Source organism: Pygocentrus nattereri, chromosome 18 (genome assembly GCF_015220715.1).
Source record: "Pygocentrus nattereri isolate fPygNat1 chromosome 18, fPygNat1.pri, whole genome shotgun sequence".
Lineage (NCBI taxonomy): Eukaryota > Metazoa > Chordata > Actinopteri > Characiformes > Serrasalmidae > Pygocentrus > Pygocentrus nattereri.
The window spans coordinates 36,728,153-36,752,607 of NC_051228.1; the positions used below are offsets into that span (position 1 = coordinate 36,728,153).

Consider the following 24,455-nt stretch of genomic DNA (forward strand, 5'->3'; position numbering starts at 1 on the left):
TGGACAACATGGACAGGCTGCTGACTGGCTACAGCTGCTAAAGGAGAACCCTACATTGGACACTTGTGATATTTTAAACATCTGGTATTTTTACATACATTATTATGGCTATAATGATTAAAAACAATGCAGTGGTTCCACCAGACCACTGAGTAACACACACCAACACCACACAAGGGTCCATGCCTCATGCCAGAGACATGCTGTTATTTTGTTGAAGCAAAGAAGTCGCACAGAAAGCCTCGCTTTTCCTAACTACTCTTCTATCATCAACGTTACATATAAAAACCCAGAAGACACGTCTCGCTTCGTCTAAAAAATAAATCGGGTCTATCTGCTTGGTAGACATCAAAACCATGACCTGGTTTAACCGTTTCACTTTAAACCACTCAGAATGAATCTAACTAATGAAAAACTCATGTATTTAACATCAGTTAAACCCAACAACTACATTTAACATGATGAGGGAAAATAGAGTTAATAAATCAGCCTAAAACTGAATTTCCTACAATACACAAATTTAATGGAAGGGATCCCAAGAAGGACGTGAGCCCCTAATTATTCAGAAGAAATTACGGGAGGGGAAAAAATGTGTCGAGTCAATTTAGTTGATTTTGGTATGAAAATAGTTTATTAAAACCAAATCCCTATTGCTGAAATATTAAACAGGTTCACATCTCCACAAACTTAATTATACAAACATCTCATTTTTTTTGTACGATGTAAACATTGTAAGTTAAAAACATTACAGCAAAAGGGGCTTTGTCTCTTACTTTAGTCAAGGTTTCCTATCATCTTCAGCGCTCGGTGGGGAATACTTAAAAAAAAAAAAAACAAACAAAAAAAAAACACCTTTATCTCCAATTCTACAAATGTAGTTTGAGTAGTGGAAGCATATTTACAGCAGACTTTGTTCACTTCCGAATTTTTTTCGCTTCTGGATCCGCCTCTCCTGACCTTCACCCTGGAGTACGTCTGCACTGGATGTGTTAGTATTTTCTCTGTTTAACCCATTTGATTCAAATCATCGACAAACTAACAGGTTGTTTATGATCTGATGTGCCCGAGTGGGAAAAAAACGAGTGCAGTGCAAAGCGGGTCCAGGACCAGAACTGGGAAACACTGGTTTAGAGCAAAATGCAAGCTCCATGGTGGATCACAGGGCCATACACCATGTTCAGCCAGACTCTTAACAAGATCAATTATGTAATAAGTGAATTTCATTTTAGGCCGCGTCCACATTACAAGCCTCGTCGCCCGAATCCGATTTTTTTTTTGCTTAATTAATCCGATCTCTCTGACTCGACGGTTCGCACTCGTTTAGGTGAGAGACTCGAATCGGTCATTAATGTGACGAAAAAGCCTGAACTGAGCCTCATGAGCTCCTCCTGCTCAGCGACGTCACGTGACTGAATCACTGCATCATCAGCACCAACTAACGAGCAGAACGAGCTTCGCTGAGAAGATCGTTAACTCTGATCAGCTCTCAGCTTCTTTATTAGAGGCAGACGGAGGAGAAAAAGGTGAGACGTGTTGCTTTTCCACTGTTACAGTGGTACTTTAACGGCTGTTCGGCGCTGTTGCCATGGTAACGCTGAATGACGGTGCACGGGGGGGGGGGAAGCACGAGTGTTCCAATCTAAACGTTCAAATTAAGGTCGCACGGCCACGAACCCGATACGTGTTTGATCTAGGGTCACGCATGAAAGTGGTTCTGGTCGGATTTGAAAAGATCAGATGTGTCCACACCGCCCTGAAAACACCAAAAAAAAAAAAACCAAAAAAAAAAAATCGGATTTGTGCCACTTTAACCTGGTAATGTGAACGTAGCCATACAACGCGGGGCTGGGCACAGAACTTGATCTGTGTCTATAGGAACGTAGATCATATGCATCAAGCGGCGCAGCAGAAACATGTGGTTCCCGCATCATGTGTGCTCATTAGCCTGTAGTGTCCAGAATCAGCCTGGATGTGGACATGGAGCAAAACGATCCTAGACCTGCACACACACGGCTCTACTGCCCATATATGCTTTTTTTTGTTTTTTTTTCCCTTACCCTTCCTCTCAGGTCTCAACCAATATGCTGCGATCTTTGCAATACCATTCTAGATGGTGTTCGTATGCATTTTATCAAAAGATCACACAACCACACGCATCCGCTCAGGTTAAAATAAGGACAAATATCATGTGAGCATTAGTGTCCACGGCTATGGCCTAAGATTCATCTGCTTTAGTTTGTTCTGCAGGTTGCTGCTGATTTTCCACCGTGGGTTCAGATGCCTGTGCTTCTGCAGTCACTTCGGTTGGAGGGGTTGGAGCTTCTACCTTGGCTTGGGCAAGTTCTTTAGCAGAGTCTGCAGAGTGCTCGGAGCTGCTAGAGTCTCTGAGCGTCTCGTGTCCGTTGGGCTGACCGCTCACGTTAGCCAGCCTGTCAAGTCTGTCATCCCTGTCCCAGCGGGTGCTTCTCTCGCGTGTTCCTGGCTCCCTTTCTCTGCGCTTGCTCCGCTCCTCACTGTCCCTCCCCTGCTCTCGGTCTCGGTCTCTGTCTCGGTCTCGCTCTCTCTCCCCATCCGGACTCCTCCTCCATTCCCTGCGTTCCCGCGGCCTCTCCCACCCACCTCTCTGCTCCGCCTCTTCGTGCCAGCTCCCGAAACGTTCCCGACCTTCAGGCCGGTCCCCACTACGGCCCTCGCCGAACGACCTGCGCCCTCCATACCAATCCTGATCCCTGTCCCGCTCCCTGCCTGGCCCAGGGCGCTCGCCCCTAAAAGGCCGTCCCTCATGATCCTCTGGCCCATCCGGCCCTCTTGGCCCACTGGGCCTCATGAACGGAGGCCCGGGAGGAGGAAAGGGGCCTCTCATGCTGTGTGGAGGTGGAATGCCAAAGCCACCTGGTGGAGGTTCACGATGCATCATTTGAGGAGGACCCCTGGGAGGCATCATCTGCGGGGGCATGGGGGGTATGCCTGGCCGTGGGGGTGGCATGGGGAAACGCTGCATGTGTGGAGGAGGCATCCCTGGGGGGCGCTGGAGAGGCATCATGCCTGGTCTTGAACCCAAAAGGCCTTGTGGATTTTGCAGGTTCATCCCTGGTGGATTCTGCATGTTCATCCCTGGAGGATTGAAACAAAAATAGCCTGTATTTAATCACATTGCACAAAACACGTGGAATAATGTTTAACACAGCCAGAAATCTCATTTACTGAATTTGGTAAACGCACAGAACCATGACCTGTATTTTCTCAAAACAATATAGTACCAAGATGTTGATCTATAATCAGGTTTTCTGCTATTTGCACATGCCATTAGGGTTGGATGGTATGACAAACAACGTATGCTGCGATATTTAAAAACTAATTTTTTTTCAAAATCATAAAGTGTTGAATTTCTTGTCTTTTAATTAAAGCAGCATTGGCAGAAGTCTGTGCGACAATGAGAAAACGAACAGCGCTCCGAGTCCCTGAGCACTAGTGTGCTCACTCTCATTAAAAACAAAGGTTAAGACGATGCGGCACTGACGTGCACTAGCCTCAAAAACGACAGTAGCTCAGCGACAGGAACACAGACACAAACAAAACACAATCAAAATCGAGCTACTCTTTCAGATTTTGCAGCAAATCAAATGCAAAAAAGCATCAAAATGCTTTTACATCACTTACAACCCCTCTTTCCACCCCGCGCCCCGATAAAATATTACTGCAGTATTACGTTTTTTAAGTATTAAGAGAAGAGAATATCGCCCCACACTAGATGCCATCATAATGGAATAAAAACTAAACAAACTCAGGGATAGTTGTCACAAACTAGGAGGCACAATCACTGTAAACATAACCCTTAAAGCATCCAGTCATAGTTCTTACTGACACCCACCTTGAACGGAGTTGAATCCATCTGCTCCTTCCCTGTTCATCCTGGAGCCCACGCCTGCTGGATCACCAGGCATTTCCTCTGCTGAGCCACTAACTGCTGTGGAGGAAAAAACAGCCTGAGAAATTGCTCATTGCTGCTGAAAATCAATAAAATACTCACTCTACACTCTATTTATGTAATTCAGATGCACTTACCTGGTGGCATGCCCATTCCTGATGTGGGAAGAGGAGGTCCAGCGGAGGCAATAGGAGGCATAGCACCAGGAGGGAGAAATCCTGAAATGACAAACTCATAAGTAAATTAAATACATAAAAGGAAATGACAGATTTAATCCACCTTTGCCATGGAACTGCATCACCCATTTACATCCAAGAGATCATATTGGAAAACAACATCTGCACCACTTAAGTGTCAAAGGCTACGTTCAAATTACAAGCCTCGCTGCTCGAATCCGATTTTTTTGCTCAAATCCGATCTCTCGGACTCGATGGTTCACACTCGTTTAGGTAAGTGATTCAAATCTGTCATTAATGTGATGAACAAGCCTGAAATGACCCTCATGAGCTCCTCCTACTCAGTAACATCACGTGACTGAATCACTGCATCATCAGCACAAACTAACGAGCAGAACGAGCTTCGCTGAGAAGATCATTAACTCTGATCAGCTCTCAGCTTCATTATTAGAGCCAGAGGAAGGAGGAAAAGGTGAGATGTTTTTCCCCCCCACCGTTTACAGGCTTTAACGTCTGTTCGGCGCCGTTACCATGGTAACGCTGAATGACGGCACACGCGCAGTGGGGGAAAAAAAAGCACGGAAATTCCGATCTGAGCGTCACATTTAGGTCACATGGCCACGAATTGAATACGTATCCGATCTAGGACCACGTATAAAAAAAAAGTGGGTCAGGTCAGATTTCAAGAGATTTGCGTCCACACAGCCCCGAAAACATATCAGTCACATTAGGGGAAAAAAATGGAATTTGTGCCACTTCAACCTGGTAATGTGAACGTACCCAAACAGTCGTATTCATGAAACAGAGCAATTATCAAACCTGGAGGCATCTGCATGGGGTTAAATCCAGGCCTCATAAATGGAGCAGGAGGTGGTGGAACCCCGGGCGGAAATGAGGGTGGTGGGATATTCATGGGTCCAGGGAAACCGTGGGGTGGAACACCAATCGCACCAGCAGCCCCTACTGGCTGGACAGGAGGAGCCTGGATTGGGGAAAAAAAAAAAAAAAAAGTTCTGATCATGCAGAGCAACTGCAGTTAAATATTTAGCAGATACGTCTTAAGCAGCACCTTAAAAAGTTTAAACATTAAAAAGTCATACTTGGCTCAGCAAAGTGATTAATGAGAGTCAGATTTATTCAAAGGAAAACAACATTCTTAAAATCTTACTCTGCTCCAAGGAAAACGAGACAAGAGACACGCTTGATGTACGACAGCCTTGGTGAGGTATGACATAACCGAGCCTGTATTCAGACGGCTCCCCAAATCCATTTACAACGATTAAGAATCCGTTAACTGGTGCTTAGAGCAACATACATGCAACTGAAGCTTCATTCTGCATATCCCAGCACTGCCGCCGTCACGAGAAATCCCATGACCTCTGTTTTCAACCCATCTCCCCTCCACCCCACCTAATGCCTTCTAGCCATTCTACAGCTCTGGGAACAAAATGAAAATAAACTGTGACGCACAAAATAGCTTCATAACATTTAGGCCGGCACGGTGGCGCGGTGGGTAGCGCTGTCGCTTCACAGCGAGGAGGGCCTGGGTTCGATTCCCCGGCCAGGTGACCAGGGTCCTCTCAGTTTGCATGTTCTCCCCGTGTCTGCGTGGGTTTCCTCCGGGTTCTCCGGTTTCCTCCCACAGGCCAATTGGACTTGCTAATTGCCCCTGGGTGTGAGTGACTGTGTCTGTCTGTGTGCCCTGCGATGGACTGGTGACCTGTCCAGGGTGTATCCTGCCTTCTGCCCAAAGACCGCTGGGATAGGCTCCAGCACCCCCCCTGACGGAGAAGTGGCTTAGAATATGGATGGAAGACCACAGATTCAGAGATGGGTCTACATTGCACTATCATATGGGGCACAAACTGCTTTCTAAATGTTTGTGCAAACTCCTTCAATCTCCAATTTCTTTGAGTCAAGACTCACATTTTGTGACATGTATACGGCCGAGTGCTGCAATTTCAAGGCCTTAACCTACATTTCTAAATGACAAACACTCCTAATAAAGGGCTTCGTGTTGCAGTAAACTTCCGAAATTCAGCGTAAAATATTTATATAAACTCTGGACAAAAGCAAAATGTTGGAATAATTCAAGAATGCATGATAAATACATTTTAAACCGTCAACAAACCGTCCCACACAGTGTTGGTCACATCCAAGTTGCTGTGTGTTTAACAGAAACAAAAAGTACTTCGCATGCTATGAACATGAATAGTAGCAGTGCAACTAGGCAGGAAAAACAAGATAAGAGGAAGAAAAAAATCTGCCCCTGCATTATGCCATGCGGTTTATTCTCACAACGGACACATTTGCATGCTTTCACTTTCATCATGCTCAATTCACTTCCTGTGCATTTACAGCTCAAATCACTGCTCGAACTGACGGAGCGTTGAAAAAAAATGAGTAACACTTTTGTTGTTACTGCAATGTTAAGAGACCCTTATTAATCCCACAAACGGGGAAATTTCACCTCCTCATTTAACCCATCCGTGAAGTGAGAAACCACATACACACTAGTGAGCACACACACACTAGGGGGCAGTGAGCACACTTGCCCGGAGCGGTGGGCAGCCCAATCCGCAGCGCCCGGGGAGCAGTTGGGGGTTAGGTGTCTTGCCCAAGGACACCTCAGTCATGCACTGTCAGCCCTGGGGATCAAACCAGCAACCTTACGGTCACAGGGCCAGTTCCCTAACCTCCAGCCCACGACTGCCCCACAATATATAAGCTGTAAGCTTCACTATGACTGATACGCAGTTGCTAATAAGTTAAAGGACTCATTTGGCAAAAAATCTAATTATTTTCTACTCCAAATACCAAGATCAGCCAAGATATGTCCAAACGATTGTGTCCAAGTTTTGCTTCTTTAGTTGAGAACTGCATAACATAAATACATAAACTCAATTATCTCAGGGAAGAAGGGATTCCAGTTTTTCCCAAATGGTTTCCTTCTTTTAGCTACTCTGAGAAGTTTTTTTGTTGTTTTTATAGTTCATAGTGAGTCATAATGTGTTGTAAACCACAGCGACTCCCTGTGCAAACTAAATTAAGACCTGGATGCGAGTTGCAGTTTTGGGGACACATTTGTGGAAATGTTTTGGGTGACAACTGCCTTCCTGTGTTTTCAGCAACAATAGCCTTGTGGCTCCAGTTCTAAACTACAAAGTAAAATTTGGACACCAAACATGTATCGGCTCATCAGCTGAATTCAGGGTACGTGGGAAATTATTATTTTATTATATATTATTATTTTTCTGCAAAAGCTCCCCGCAAATCAACAGAACATGTGTTTTATAATCATAAAGCCATATGCTTACAATTTACTGCTGAAAGCCAAAAGTCTTAGATGTTCTTTATATTTTTTATAAAAATAATTTCTGCAGTGCAGATCACAGAAGAGACGCCACATTGGATCTAGTTTATAGCTCAGATTATAGTCCAGTTTATTATAGCTCAGATTATTTTAGCTCATATTATAGCTCAGATTATTATATCTTATATTATAGCTCAGATTATTATAGCTCAGATTATTATAGCTCAATTTATAGCTCAGATTATTTTAGCTCATATTATAGCTCAGATTATTTTAGCTCATATTATAGCTCAGATTATTATAGTTCAGTTTATAGCTCAGATTATTTTAGCTCATATTATAGCTCAGATTATTATAGCTCAGATTATTATAGCTCAGTTTATTATAGCTCAGATTATTATAGCTCATTTTATAGCTCAGATTATTATATCCCAGTTTATAGCTCAGATTATTATAGCTCAGTTTATAGCTCAGATTATAGTCCAGTTTATTATAGCTCAGATTATTTTAGCTCATATTATAGCTCAGATTGTTATAGTTCAGTTTATAGCTCAGATTATTTTAGCTCATATTATAGCTCAGATTATTATATCTTATATTATAGCTCAGATTATTATAGCTCAATTTATAGCTCAGATTATTTTAGCTCATATAGCTCAGATTATTATAGTTCAGTTTATAGCTCAGATTATTTTAGCTCATATTATAGCTCAGATTATTATAGCTCAGTTTATAGCTCAGTTTATTATAGCTCAGATTATTATAGCTCATTTTATAGCTCAGATTATTATATCCCAGTTTATAGCTCAGATTATTATAGCTCAGTTTATAGCTCAGATTATTATAGCTCAGTTTATAGCTCAGATTATTATAGCTCAGATTATAGCTCAGATTATTATAGCTCAGATTATGGTTTAGTTTATAGCTCAGATTATTATAGCTCAGATTATGGTTTAGTTTATAGCTCAGATTATTATAGCTCAGATTATTAAAGCTCAGTTTATAGCTCAGATTATTATAGCTCAGATTATTATAGCTCAGATTATGGTTTAGTTTATAGCTCAGATTATTATAGCTCAGATTATGGTTTAGTTTATAGCTCAGATTATTATAGATCAGATTATTAAAGGTCAGTTTATAGCTCAGATTATTATAGCTCAGATTATTATAGCTCAGATTATGGTTTAGTTTATAGCTCAGATTATTATAGCTCAGATTATTAAAGCTCAGTTTATAGTTTAGTTTATAGCTCAGATTATTATAGCTCAGTTTATAGGTTAGTTTATAGCTCAGATTATTATAGCTCAGTTTATTATAGCTCAGTTTATAGCTCAGATTATTATAGCTCAGATTATTATAGCTCAGATTATGGTTTAGTTTATAGCTCAGATTATTATAGCTCAGATTATTAAAGCTCAGTTTATAGTTTAGTTTATAGCTCAGATTATTATAGCTCAGTTTATAGTTTAGTTTATAGCTCAGATTATTATAGCTCAGTTTATAGCTCAGATTATTATATCTCAGATTATTATAGCTCAGATTATTAAAGCTCAGTTTATAGTTTAGTTTATAGCTCAGATTATTAAAGCTCAGTTTATAGTTTAGTTTATAGCTCAGATTATTATAGCTCAGTTTATAGTTTAGTTTATAGCTCAGATTATTATAGCTCAGAAAAATGGCTCGACTTTCAGTAAAAATAAACAATTCACCTTTTTATTATAAAGTTTTAAATGACAATAACCGTCTACTTGACTGGAACGAAGACAGTTACAACTCTTAGACGACACCCACCTTTTGAATGTAGCTTATGAAATCTAATAGCTTTCAGGTAAAGAATATTACAAAGCGCTTTTTGGAACCACCGGTGGTTCCACACAGTTAAAGAGGTTGAAAGTGGCTTGTGTACTACAAAAGGTCGATGTTAGGGTGAAGCGCACATTACCTGCACAGGGAGCGGAGCTGGGCTCTTGTCCGTCTGTCCCACCTCAGCCCTGCCGTTCTGAGAAGCCTCCTCCATGTTCTCCAGGTCATTCTGAACTCCTTTCCACTCTGGAGAAGCACAACCAAGTGAGTCCCATGAGAAAAAAAAGTTGTAATGCAGGAAAAAAAAAAAAACTTGCTCGTCAATAAAATAGTGGAAGAATTATTTTTTATATCATAATCCAAAAATGTATTTTTTCATAATGTCCAAGTATGATGTGTTACATGTTTAAGTATGCCAATAAACATATTAAATATATAAGAACCTCGTTTCCTATAGTACGAACCTTAAAATCCCAAATAATAAAAATAAAACCCTAACAATCAAATTGTACAGGGGTAAGATGCCCATTAGGGTGGGAAACAACATTACTTAAAGCCCCAGAGCCTGTTTACAGACAGACATTACCACTAATGAACTACAGTCACGGCTGAGTCTGTAGCTCTTCAGCTGTTCCAGCAGAGGAGACCAACAAATGGGCACACGAGCTACAGTCACTCACTAATTTACATTGCACAGCTGTAAGAATAGGTGTACTTCTAAAGGTGGATGACGTTACCTGGAGAAAGCGTATCTGTGTCCAGTACACCCCCTTCTTTGAAATCGTCCAAGTCCTCTGCCCTGACTTTAGACCAGGGGATGTAGGTGACGCCGAGCTCCACATCCCAGTACTGCTTGAACTCTGACTTTATACCTTTGTTCAGAGCCCAGGCAATCTGTGAAATCAAGGTAAAGGAATTACAAATCAAGCGTGTGTCTGGAACAAAAACATCTTGCCTATTTTGATGAAGACGGTTAACGCTGTGAGAATTACTCCAAAAGCATTTGAACGACTGCATTGAGGCAAGGGAAACATGGAAATCTGATCTTTTCCAATCCGACCTGAGCCACTTTCATGTGGGCCCTAGATTGGAAACGTATCCGGTTTGGCAGACAGTCTTGACAGCTTGACCCCTGACTACTGCTAAGATATCACGATGGCTTTGACAGGAGAGGATATAATCACAATGTTTTCGCATGACGTGCAGTAGAGGTGACGTATTGCGATACGTCAAGACATGATATTTATTTTTCCCACACATGGTCAGTTGGAACTGAGAAAAAAAAACGAGTAGGGCAACATTATAAAAATACAAAAAAAGTGAAAAAGTGTGACTACAATGATTTTTATCCAATATTTGGCATGCAGTGTTGTACAAAATCTACTTTAACAGACTTATTTTGCTCTACACATAATGAACATGCACTGATCAGCGTCACTGCCGTCAGAGGAAAACCTCATATCTCCATTTTTGTCATTTTTGTCATAATTAAAATGCATGTTGCCCTTTATATTGTGTGGAAATTTCGTGAAGCATGGACCAAAAGAAACTGCCCAAAATGACCTGGAAAAAGTCTGGTTCCATTGACTTGCATTACAAGTAAAGTACGTTTTTTTCTTTTTCTGTAAAATTATGATACAAGCTTTTCTTCCGACAACTGATATACTGGCAATATACACAATATGCTCAGAAAAGTATTGTTTTATTGTGACAATCCCCAACTGCTCCCCGGGCGCTGCGGACAGGGCTGCCCACCACTCCGGGCAAGTGTGCTCACTGCCCCCTAGTGTGTGTGTGTATTCACTAGTGTGTATGTGGTGTTTCACATCATGGATGCGTTAAATGCAGAGGTGAAATTTCCCTATTATGGGACTAATAAGGGTCACTTAGTCGTAATAACGATATATATTGTCACATTGCCCAGACATAACATGCAGGTAGATTAGCTTAGTAAATAACCGTTTCCTGTTGGACGGATGGACGCGTGTGGTTTTATGAAAAATGTCTTTAGTCTTCCAACATTTGAATTAAGTTGATCTAATTTTACAGAATATCTATTCGAACCCTGAATGTAGTTATGTGAGTAGTACCTTAATGGCTTTTTGGTTGACTTTGTAAGTGCCCCTGCTAAGCTTCTGCAGAGCTCGAAAGGCATCCTGTCGATGAACCATGACAATATAGGCACAACCTCGAGGAGGAATCATCTACCAAACAAACAACAAAACAAAAATAGTACTTAGTAAAAAAAGGTACCACTAACATCACTGATCCTTTATGTTAGATATTAAAATATGAGGTTTTACAACACACACATAGCTCCTAACGCTAAAAATCGTTTTAGAATTAGACGTACATTTATAGACTCTATCTGGCCAAACTCCTCTAAGAGACACGCCACGTCCTGCTGCTGGGTCCTCTTGTCCAGCTGTCCCACCCACAGAGTAGTGCTGCACACTGTTTGTGAAGAGTGAAAGGAAGAATGAGAGAGAAAAAATAATTACAACAGGCAAAAAGCACAGTAAATTTAAGGTTTTTCTGAATTAAATAGCTGTAAAATGGTAATTCCTCAAATTATTTCTCATTTATATTTATACATTTACACATTTTTACACACACATACATACATACATGCATACATACATATACATACATACACATTATATATATATATAAAATAACTTTTTTTTTAATGCAGTACTGAATAATTCGCCTTACGATTTGGTCACGAAAAATCATTTTTGATGGACATATGTGTGTATGTATATATATATATATATATATATATATATATATATATATTTTTTTTTTTTTTTTTTTGATAAAAGCTCCCCTCAAATCAACAGAAACGGTGTTTTATGATCATAAACATATTGCAATATGCTTACAATGTACTGCTGAAAGTCAAAAATCTCAGACGCTCTTTGTATTACTTTATTAATTATTTTTTAAAAACTATAGACAAACAAACTGAGTTCAGCTTCTTTTATTATAAGGGTTTAAAATGACGTCACCGTCTATTAGACTGGAGAGAAGAGCTACAGCCTCACACGACGCCCAGCTTCTGAACGGAGCTTATGGAATATGAACGTTATGAAGAACATGACGAAGAACGTTTTGGACCCACCGGTGGTTCCAGGGAGTTGAAGAAGCTCAAACACAACCATAACTACTCAGACTTGCAGCCTAGCGTTCACCTACAGCCTGACTTGCAGTTAACATGCTGTTGTGACTCACCGCTTAGTGTGTCAGGTTTGACGGGCGGCAGGCCTTTCTGTCTGCGCTCTCGTTCTCTTTCTCTCTCCCTCCTCTCCAGAGAGCGGGAGCGTGGAGAGTGGCGCCGCCTTTCTCGGGATCGAGAGCGCGAACGTCGATGTCGCGAGCGTCTAGAACGGGAGTTCGACCGCGACCGCCTCCTCTTTGGAGACCTGCAAAAAATTGGCAACAGTCATTACTAAGGCAAAAGCCAAGCACGAGTAACTGTGACTGTACATGTAAAAGTTTGGACGTGGCTATTTGGAAGTGATCTGATAAATAATTCTAAAGCAAGTTGGTCTTATATCACAACCCACCTTGACCCTGAACGTGACCTAGACCTCCTGCCATCTGGGTGTTGCCTTGTAGATGTGTCTATGTCCATAGAGGCCTCCTGGAACAAATGCAATACTGATTAAAGCAAATAACACTGGTGTACTAAAAAAAAATCAAAATCAAAATATTAACAACTGCAATTCTTCCACAACTAACAAACTCTAGTGGTTCTCTAGTGTGTGTGTGTGTGTGTGTGTGTGTATGAAACATATGTCTGTTGTCCTTTATGTTGTGTGTAAAAGTAAAGTAGGCTTTTCCCTTCTCCTGTAAAGTTACCATTTTTGAGATACGAGGTTTTCATCACACACTGAACTTTCATGAAGGCTGCAGCACTGATATGAGGGCACATGTGTGAGTGTCTGTGGCTGTGAAATGAACAGGGACCATCAAAGTTCACTAACCCCAGCAATTTAATATCTAAGCGCGTAAACAAAATGCCATGTGCCAAGCACTTATAACAGCAGCTATAAACGACGATCAACTCACTAAAACCACAATCTTAACTGCGTCTGCCAAAGTGAAACTAACTGAAGTTACACGACTAACAAGCATCACACACACATGAACCTGTAGTAAAGGACACTCGCCTCACGCATGCACATGATGCATGATAAACTAAATGAACTCTAGTGTTAATTCCTCCTGAACGCATGGCGCTTAGAAGAGGGAAACGTTTGTTTGCCACACGCTGGAAGCTGTTTGTGTCATCTGTGCCTGTGTAGTTGTGTGGCCAGATGATTAAGTGAAGTTTAATGTCATTCGACGTCCCCCTGAGGTTACAAGTACCACTGTTTGGGAACCAGTGCTCAAGGCAAACTACCTTCTATTCATATGGTCTTCTGTAACTAGACTGATGTAGGCTGCTTCCTGAACGTACTTCTAAATGTAAATATCTGGGATAATAGGTTTTACCTGGTGCTGCCCCACCATGAGCTGGGAAAAGGAGTCATTCTGAGAAGGGAAGGCTCCAGGGAAGCCAGGGTGAACTGCAGTTGGAGGCTGCCCCATCGGAGGCATCATCCCTGGATAGGGCTGAGGGGGCATCCGGCTGAAATTTTGGAGCTGCCCGTTTGGAGGTAGAAGCTGAGAGAAGGTAAAAATGGCCCAGATAAGCTTCACGTTCATTTTTCATTTAATTATTTACCTTTGATCAATTATTAACAATTTACCATAACACTGCTCAATAGCTCATCTTAAGGTTCTGAGGTAGTCTATGCACATTCAGCTTGCATCACCAAGCTCCATTACTGCTAAAAGACATTTTAAAGTTTGTATATAAGACAAACATCACACCTGTTGGTCTTGAGTCATGCCCATCATATGCTGCTGAAAGTGCTGCATCTGATTGGCTTGAGGAGGGAAAGATGCTGGAACCTGCTGAGCCTGCTGCACACCTTCAGGAAAGCCACTGTGGGGCACACATACCAACCTCGGTCAGGGGTGCGAATCTTCAAGCTGATTTTTGTGAATTAAAAACCTATTTGATGACATTTGATTTGGCTACAACAACGACAACCAACTAAATCTATTAATACACTGTAAAGAACCAAAAGATTTTAGTTTACAAGACTTAAAAATCCAAATGGGTTAAATTACATATTGTTTACTTCAACCAAGTTGATTCCAAAGGAATGAGCTCAAATAGGCTAAATTTGGCTGGACATTTGTAACAAACAAGGTGTGTGTGTGTGTGTGTGTTGTGATCTGGTCATAAAGGAGAAATGTAATTTTTCTTAAAATCTGCCCAATATCTCAAAGCAATCCGACCGGGGCAGTGCCTCCTTGCTGCTCTGCTGTATGTTTTTTGTTCAGCTCCTTCACATCATCTCCACAAAATCATCCTATCTATGCCAAACCAGCACGAGGAGCAGCGCGTTCGGCTGCCTTCACAACCCTCTGCGTGTAAATGCTCTGCGTGATTATTAGCTAATTACACTACAGAGGATTCGCATATAGAGCGCAAGCTTGTCAGTCTGATACAATTTAATCAAAACCAAAACACACAGCTGCTATTTTTAATCAGAAGTGATTGAGCCGTGTTTGTAAATCTATCACGCCGTTTCCTTTCCTGAGACGTTTAAGCGGTTTGCTCATCAGCGCTACTGGAACACAAACCTCGTATCTCCATTGTTATCGTTTTTTCAGTTTTGGACGTGATTTGAAAATGCCTGCTGCCCTTTACATTGTGCGTAAATTTCACGAAGAACAATTTACAAGAAACGGCCAAAAATGACTTGCAAATCAGTCCGGTTCCACTGACTTACATTACAAGTAAAGTAGGTTTTTTCCTTCTCCTGTAAAGTTACTATTTTGGAGAAACAAGGTTTTCTTCTGACAGCAGTGATATAGAAATTTAAAGTCGGATTTGTTAATAAACTGAGACTCATTCTATTTAAATATATACAATTTATGGCATTTGGCTGACACTCTTATCCAGAGCGACTTACAATTTGATAATTTTACACAGGTAGGCCAAGGCGGTATTAGGAGTCTTGCCCAAGGACTCTTATTGGTATAGTGTAGGGGGCTTACCCAGGTGGGGATTGAACCCCAGTCTACAGTGTAGAAGGCAGAGGTGTTACCCACTACACTATCCAACCACATATACAGTGACCGACGTAGACGATTCAGCATTTTTTAACTTGTGCAATCGATGCAGTTGCATCAGGAGGAATGATAAAAGATGCATCATGAAAACAAATCCAGCAAGATACCAGCAAAGTTTCGCTTTTTCCGTTAAGTAACTGTACAGGTGACCTACAAAGCAGTCTGGACGGAGGGTGTCTCATCCTTCTTGCTCTCCTCCCCACCTTCGGGCTCATCGTCATAGTCAAAACGGTCAAGAAGTGTCTGAAAAAGATGAGCAGGCCGCATTTTCAACATTCTCTTTGGACACAATGAACAAAAGCACTAAATCAATTCTAGTAACGGTTGAACCGCTGGCCTGTGCTGCAGGCTCACCTTGTCAAAAGTGGCTTTCTTCTCTACAGGCTGCGGAGCATGTGGTGGGCACGGAGCCAGACCGATGGGCGGCTGCACAGAGGGGGTCTGCAGCTGCAGGTTGGCCATCATGTTGTTCTCTATTGCTGGAGACTGTGGCTTTCCTGGCTGCTGGAACGTCTGCAGCATCTGCTGGAGCTACAGTGAGAGAATACAAGCGAGAGAGTGTGAGAGAGGCTGGGACCGGGGAAGTATAGTAAAAATCTCAAATGGATTAATATATTTGTCAGTTATTCAAATACATAAAATATTTCAGACTCTGGGTATTACTTATTATAATGATGGTCTACAGTACCTGCTGGCCTTGAGAGGACTGGAAGAGTTGAGCTACTGCAGCAAAGGCATCAGAGTTTTGCAGCTGTGGGACAGCTACCTGCACGGAGTTGGTCGACACCACTGGATGGCTCTCCGATTCCCTGGCTGGCGAGGGAGGGGACGCAGCTAGAGAGCAAAAGTTTATTATAATTATAAGATTATAAGATATATATATAAGATTATTTTATTTTCTTTCACCTTTTTACAAAGACATTTGTCTTCTATTCTGTCTAATACAACAACAGACAGCAGATTTCTGAAGGTACAAGAAAACCAAATTTCAAACTAATAAATACAATCAATACAGAAGGAAACCTGTCATATTGGAAAAACTGACAATCCTAGAAAAATACTCAAAATAATATGATGCTAACTGGATGTAAACAAATCAATGTATGCATAGTGTACACAAACCGACAGCTTGGCAAATAAATGACCCGAATATCACTTTCGCAAATACAGAATGATTTGATCCACTGACAGTAAGACTGGATTTCTTTCTCTTGAGCTAAAGATCGACACACTGCCAAAGATTTCAAAATTAAGGCAACAGTAATTGAAGATGAAATTATTACAGAAAGTCTTTGAAGAACGGACACTGAAGCCGGACGCTCTGATATAACGGTCACGGCATAGTTAAAAAAAATTATACTAATAAAACTTACAAAATAAAGTCCTTACTAAATTTTCTCCAGTTGTCCTAAACGAATACAGCAAGTTCTCTTTCTTAGCTTGTTCTCTAGTGACTCCCACACACACACACACACACAATCAATCATACACTACCTGTACGTGACCGAATCAGCGGAGAAAAACAAAAGCCAAACCTTTCAGGACGGTCGTCACTAACTGAATAGCTTACCCACATCTGGGCCGTTGTCTACAGCTGGCGCTCCAGTTGAGCTGCTGGAGCCAGCAGCCATGTCCAGGAGTGGCTGAATGACCTCGATCTTAAACACCCCGTTCTTCTGCCACAGGTTCAGAACGCGCACAATTTTACTCTGGAAGCACAGAATGAGAGGAATGAGGGGTTAACACTACACGTGATTTATGACTGGCCAACAATCAGAGGTGTGCCAATCTGATACCGTATCGATACTGGCCTGATTCTTCACTGGAAAGGACAAAAGACTAAATGCAACATGGAATCGAATTGTTAAAAAAAAAGATGTGAAAATTAATATTCAATTGCAATCGTCTGTCTTGCGATGTTGAGATGTGAGCCTGGGCTGCTGCACTCAATGCACTGCCTGACAGACAGGAGTCACACAAAGTCACTCAGGATTTAAAACGAGTGAATAATTTTTAAGAAACTGAGTAACGGTGCAAAAAGGGCGGCACGGTGGTGTGGTGGGTAGCGCTGTCGCCTCACAGCAAGGAGGGCCTGGGTTCGATTCCCCGGCTGTGCGACCAGGGTCCTCTCTGTGTGGAGTTTGCATGTTCTCCCCGTGTCTGCGTGGGTTTCCTCCGGGTTCTCCGGTTTCCTCCCACAGTCCAAAGACATGCAGTCAGGCCAGTTGGACGTGCTAAATTGCCCCTTGGTGTGAATGTGTGAGTGACTGTCTGTGTCTGTCTGTCTGCCCTGTGATGGACTGGCGACCTGTCCGGGGTGTGTCCTGCCTTCCGCCCGAAGACTGCTGGGATAGGCTGCAGCACCCCCCCGCGACCCTGACGGAGAGGCGGCTTAGAAAATGGATGGATGGGTGCAGTAACGATGGCAGAGAGTTAACAACCCGACTCGGCCGCAGGGACAGCGCTTTGCACGCTGAGCGATCCAAAAAGCCCCTTACAGGTCAGCAGACAGCAAAAACGTGGAACATAAAACTTTTATATTTATGTGAGCCACAGTCAGCCTACCTCGTCAGCACATCTCGAAAACGTGCACCCAAATGCATGCGATTCAGTTCCTACTCGGGTTCAAGCTTCCCCTCATAAATCAGGGTCTACACTGCTCGCACGTCCACGCAGCACCGAAACGATGCAAAGCGAAATAGACTTAAAGTCTTGCGCTTTAATTTAATAATCCAAGCAGATTTACACCCTTCCTGAACCTTTCGAGTTCCATAGCTGCGGTGCCGTTTGGTGCCTCGGTGAAAGCTGCTACTTGGGATGCGGCTCTAGAGAGGAACGTGCATTTGAAGGGCAAATGAACCTAATGCAGCACTTTTGTAGTCCCGGTCTGCCCTCTTATGGACATGGTGTGCAAAAACAGATACAGCTTGAACCAGTGTTTGTCATTTTTGGCCAATTTTGACAGCCTTAGTCACAAGACAGATGGGTAGCATGCGGCAGTGTGAGTGGGACCCGTCAGCAGCGCCGTCATCATGTCCCTTGTGTGGTGTCAGTAATGCAGCTATCTCTGTATCAGGTGTAACAGCCTAGAGTTTCAGTTGTGAGATGCCCTGTCTACTGTACTGTGATCCACTATCATTTTATCATAAGTTATGCTCAGTTATAAGTCGTGGTCTACACTTGTTTTCTGCTGTGTTGTTAGCTGTGCAAAGTGTTTACATGCAGAGAGTCCAGTCAGAGCGAGACGAGTTCTCTACGTGTCATTTTGGATCTCATTACCTGTCGTGAGCCTGTAAACAGAGACTTTCCATCAGATTGTTGAGCAGAGTGAGCATCAGCACCTCAGTCTTTCTATAATCGGAACGTATTCAAACGGAGAGGCAAATATCTCTGCATGTAAACACAGCCGTTGTGTTTTACTCTGCCCGGGTACTCGTTTCTGTTCAACCCTGGAGATTCTTACCCTGTCCTCTGTGGGGCACAAGCAGAGGTTCTCAAACGTCCCTGTGATGTTCTTAGTGAACCTGGGACCAAACACGTCTTTGTCTGCACCAAACTGATGACGAGACTGCCGCACGATGGAGTCCACCACGTAGAGCCCTGGGACTTTGTACTCCGGTTTGCACTGCGGGGGAAAAAGCACGAGACACTACAGCGAAGCACTAACAGAGACTTGGTTACGACGCTCAAGAAAATCCTGAGCACGTATCAAAACGAGCACGAAGCCGGGCTTACCTTCTTGATGAATTTCTCAACAATTTGGACAACGTGCTTGTATAACTAGTACAGAAAAAAAGACAAGCGTTAATATCACACCATCAACCAATCAGACGGTTCAGCACGTGTGTGTACACTTCAGCTAATTTGATTACAGCCAATTTTATCACTAAACGACAGGAACATATATTATTACACTGAGAACACTTACTTTAATGGCTTTTATAGCAGACTTTGTAATGGAGATCATCTTTGCCCTGGAGATAGGTGGTTTTGAGTCCATCAGGGAGAACAACTGCAAAATAAGCATGAGAGATGTATGTGCTGGTCAAAGCTATGCCATGCCACATAAACCACATACGCACCATCACAAGACGTGCATTTAAAAAATAACTTGCAGTGCTGACGTGTGATGTCAAGTACGTCTACAACTCACAGCCATCCACAGTTTGAAGTTCATGCAGTTTCTAAAACTGCATGTGTGTGTGTGTGTGATGAATAACACTGGGGAGGCTGGATGAGCCAGTGAGCTTAACCACACTGCTAATACAAGATGCTGAGGGAGATTCATCGTCTAGAGTGCGTCTGTTTGTTTTTATTTTTTTTAAAGGGAATGATGTGCCAACTGTTGTTACACACACACACACACACACACACACCCACATTAAGACACTCACATCTCGGAGCCGCAAGCATATGAACTTGGTCTGTTTATTGCTTTAATCATGCTATGATGAAACCCAATGAGTGTGTACACACGCACTCAATCAATAATCCGATCATCATCAGGATTTCTGCAGTTGTCCGATTATTCAAACGGTCATGTAAACACCACGCTCCGATGGAGAAATCTGATTAAGGAATCCGATAAAGAGGCTGGATTTTAGCTCGGATTTCTCAGCGCGTGTGAACTCTCACTCTGATTTCCATCGGATTTCTCCGTCTGCGCGAGATCAGACGGTGGATGCTGTGAGACTCAGCAAAACGAAAACACGAAATAAAGGATTTAATTCATCTTCTAGATGAATTTAAAAAAAAAAAAACCAGCAGGATGAAGTTTGAGTTTTTTGCTACGGTAACGTCTCGTCGTCTTCTGTGAGTTTATTGGCTGGTTGCAAAGCAGAAATCTGATTACTGTCTGAGTCATAGACCTGGAGTTTCCCCACGACCTGATTTCTGAAGTTCATGTACACATGCTGATCGGACTGCTTACAAAATCTGATTTTCTGCAGCTCTCGGATTATTAAGTGCATGTAAACTCACTCAACGACTCCCGGAATAATTTCAGTACACGAACAGCGTCGCCACCGCACGGCCCTCGTATCCAATCTCTGCCGAGGCCGCGTCTCCCAACTTACTGCCACTTCAAACTGGCTTGCGCTGTGCGTGAAGGACTACGGACGACCAAAGCTTGTGAAGTACAGCAGCTGCATCCTTCAAGCTCTCAGACCAGAAACTGACTGCGTTTCTCGGCTTCATTCAAAGGCTCTCGTTACGTTGAGGGACATATAGAGTGCATTATAGCCTTTATACGGCTGTCTTAACCGCCGCCGGCAGACTTCCCTTCTGCACTCTCAGATCTACGTAACATACATAACAGTAGTTACACAATAACTCACTTATAACTGGACAATAATCTAATAACTGAAGAGTTTAAGAGATTAACCAAAGCCCCTCGTCTCGGGTCCCATGTACTCCATACTTCAGCTACTGCAACAGCACCCTAACATAAGGTGCATAAGCCTAAACCTGACTTATAGCTCACTAAGCCCACTCTGAGCTCAACTGGCTGTTTAGAGGCGAAAAATACCACACCGTACAGATCAGGGGGCTCCAAGAGCAGAACTGGAGCAGTAACAGTACATTCTACCGTCCAGGGGCCGCATTACAGACGCTTCTTAGGTCTTATTTTAACTGATTGGTTTCCATGACAACCTTCAGTTAGGACTAAATTTAGGACGGAAGGTTTTACAGAATAACCGTTCATAATCTCGTCATTAACTCCAGATCAGAAAACGGTATTAGAGATGCATCCTAACCAGACCAAACTCCATCTTCACCGTCCCCTCTTATTACAGTGATGGAGGTGAATAAAGGAGACAGAGCTGAACGTGTGCCTGTTTATGTTTGAGAGAAATAACTTTAGTGTCCTCGGCAGTCGTGGGCTGGAGGTTAGGGAACCGGCCTCGTGACCGGAAGGTCGCCGGTTCGATCCCCAGAGCCGACAGTACATAACTGAGGTGTCCTTGAGCGAGACACCTAACCCCCAACTGCTCCCCGGGCGCTGCGGATTGGGCTGCCCACCGCTCCGGGCAAGTGTGCTCACTGCCCCCTAGTGTGTGTGCGCTCACTAGAGTGTATGTGGTGTTTCACTTCACGGATGGGTTGAATGTGGAGGTGAACGTTCCCTGTTGTGGGACTAATAAGGGTCACTTAATCTTAATCTAAAGTGTTTGGGGAAATGGAGACTGAAACCGGGAGCGGCGACTCTGATAAGCACGATATTCTTAACGGTCGGTTCGCGGCGCTTTAGTTTGATTTGACCTTTTCTACATCAGTAACAGCGGCTAACTTCATTATGCTGCAGATGTGCACATATGCTCGGTTGCCTAGCAACACACAACAGTTGATTGTGGAATTCGATCAAAAGTAAGTTAAGCTTTCCCGAGCCGAGATAAAAGATGCTCCAAGATAAAATAAGATTCCCGAATTAAAATCAGATTTGCTTCTGCAATACGAATGCGAGAAATCTTATCTTGGCCGGTCAGATCTTAAGTTATGAGAAAAGGACAGGGCGTTCCTGTAATATGGCCCTTGGCTTACTTAGCGTGGCGATAAGTAAATAAAAGAGCATCGTCCCAATTACATGTAGGTCTACCTGAATATCGTTGCCGTTGGAAGACAGACAGACTCATATCCCCATATATCTATATCTACACACACACACACACACAGCTGCTGTCAGAACAAAACCTTGTATCTCCATTTTTGCCGTTTTTGAATAATCTGAAATGACCTTTTGTCCTTTATATTGTGCGTGTCAAACTTTCATGATGAATGGGCCAAAAAAAAAAGTAGTAATAATAATATATATAATGTGTGTGTGTGTGTGTATATATATATATATATATATATATATATATATATATATATATATATATATAAAAAAAACACACACTCACACACACCTTTTTCAGTTTTTGACAATACCTGTTGTCGTATTCAATTCATACAAAATGTCACAATGAACAGGGTAAAAGAAACATCCCAAAATGTCACGGAAACGTCTGGTTACACTGACTTACATTAAACGTGAACTAGGTTGTGTATTAATGACACGACTTTGGTAATAATAATATGACTGGAACCCCTTTTGGGCCTAGAGCAGAACTGTGTGTTGTGATGTTAAAAAGGCCTTAAAACAGTCCTCTGACCCTGCCCAACTCATTTTAAAGGGTCCAAACCACAGAAAACAGACACGTTTCACTCGCTTAAGGATGATACACTATGTAAGCACTGTTACTATTTCAGACCAGAAACTAAAATCTAAAATCAGGACCTTGTGAATTCGCTTCTCTCTCTCATAATGAAAACCAACACGTTCACATCCGAACGCCTCTTTAAACCACAACAGTTCAGCTCTGCCTGTTCACGTTATAAAGAGCGAAGCTGTAGGAGTGTGTCAGCCAGGACCGCCGTCCAAACGGGGCAAAACACAAGACAGACATCGTTCAAATAAATCTCAAAAGGCGCAAAACAGACACAAATCTCTTTAATAGCAAGGAATAAAGAGGTGGTTAGAAAATACAAAGGGAATTATCATGTTATACACACAGCCACTCAGAAACTCGACTAGACGTCAGGAAACATTGGGGAAAAAGTAGAAAATGGGATCTTTAAATCACGTATTTAATACGGACGTAATAAAACAACCGCGGCTACTAAGAGACTTCTGCGCTTTCCAGGAAAGCGGCCGTGGTTTAGTCTGACATGATGCCCAACACGAAGACCGCCAACGTCCTGTATAAATAAAAATATTGACTGGCCGCGCCTTTTTAAGGCGTGGGAACGAGGGAGCGCATCTTAAGTCGTTCCCACGGTTTGATAAGTCGTGGCCACGACTTAATTATCTCGTTCCCACGCGTTATTTTTTTATTTATTTGTTTCTATTTATACAGGATGCCACCAGCAGTAGTGAAGAGACCAGGCTGCCTACCAAATATATGCACGTATCTGTGGTGGTCACTGTCGACGTTAAGGGCTTCTTCACCTTGAGGCACTGAAGCAGAGCGAGAGGCGTGAGCGCAGCACCTACCAGGCAGCCTGATGCTGCTGCTGCTAGCGAGCCAGTGGCTTACAGCGGTTTCCACCCAACCTCTACATGTCAACAGACCCCTAACAGCGCGAAGCTGGAGTTAGCCTCTTGTCCCGCTTCTCCGATCCACCTTAAATGGCGCAGCGGTTGCGTCCAGGCGTTTAAGGTGGAACGGAAATTTGGAATGAGCAGCGTTAGCTAGCTGACGAGTAGGAAGCCGACTTCAGCTTCGTCCTCTTTGGGGATGTTTCTAGCCGGCAGGTCACCTGCTCACGTACAGTAAAACAAGCAAAAACTAGACTGGAGGCGAGCTATAAAAAAATAATAAATAAAAAGCGCGTCGGCTGCCTTCTAGCTACCCAGCGAGCGAGCCAGCTAACGAGCTAACTGCTATCCACCCACCTCGCCAGTCCGAGCCTCTGAGAAAGAAAACCCGGAGATCCAGAAAGTGAAAGTCCTTCCCGGGATTTCGTTCCGACAGGCTGGCTTCTCTGGCTTAGACGGCGCCACCAGCAGCGCTGTCCAGGCAGTTGGAACAAAATCCTGGGACGGATTTCTACTTTCCGGACCTGAATTTTCCACCTCTGAGAAAGAAAACAACACACAGCATGCCGCGTTAACACGAAGACCCACACCGCCGCGGCCAAACAAGGCATTTTAAGACCAAACACACGAAACGAGAAGCACGCAGGCGGCACGCCGGCGTTTAAACCCGCTGCGTTTCGTCGCCGAGGCCTCCGTTTCTGTTTCTGTGGCCTAAAACAACACGGGCTCCCCAGCCTGCTAGCCTGGTGGCTAACGCTAGCCTGGCTGCTAACTGGGCAGAGCTGTCTGCACGGCTGGGTCGAGCCGGGAGGGGCTAACCTCGTGGTTAAAAGCGTTGACGGCGTCCATCGTGCTCCACCCGTGCCGCGCTTCCTTCCTCCGTTAAATCCCAGAATAATTTAAAGGTGATATTTCTGGTCCACAGGCCGCGCCAACATGTCCGCCGCCGCTTAGCCCTCAGAA

At 43.0% G+C, this 24,455-nt stretch overlaps 1 protein-coding gene across 2 annotated transcripts; it reads right to left on the reverse strand.

Annotated features, from left to right (window-relative positions):
* Positions 1 to 608: 608 nt before the first annotated feature.
* On the reverse strand, positions 609 to 24,455 carry scaf4a (SR-related CTD-associated factor 4a). 2 transcript variants are annotated; one of them, XM_017691429.2, is made up of 20 exons: positions 24,312 to 24,455; positions 19,344 to 19,427; positions 19,151 to 19,195; positions 18,879 to 19,040; positions 16,986 to 17,124; positions 16,104 to 16,249; positions 15,770 to 15,946; positions 15,570 to 15,658; positions 14,102 to 14,216; positions 13,721 to 13,891; positions 12,790 to 12,866; positions 12,455 to 12,645; positions 11,574 to 11,674; positions 11,311 to 11,424; positions 9,958 to 10,114; positions 9,360 to 9,466; positions 4,924 to 5,086; positions 4,066 to 4,146; positions 3,872 to 3,967; positions 609 to 3,114 (listed from the first exon to the last, which is right to left on the reverse strand). In XM_017691429.2, the coding sequence occupies exons 1-20, from the start codon at positions 24,339 to 24,341 to the stop codon at positions 2,216 to 2,218; spliced, it is 3,144 nt and encodes a 1,047-aa protein (XP_017546918.2). In that variant the 5' UTR covers positions 24,342 to 24,455; the 3' UTR covers positions 609 to 2,215. The 2 variants fall into 2 exon arrangements, with proteins under 2 accessions (XP_017546918.2, XP_017546919.2); XM_017691430.2 differs by having other exon boundaries at positions 3,872 to 3,964; positions 24,312 to 24,341.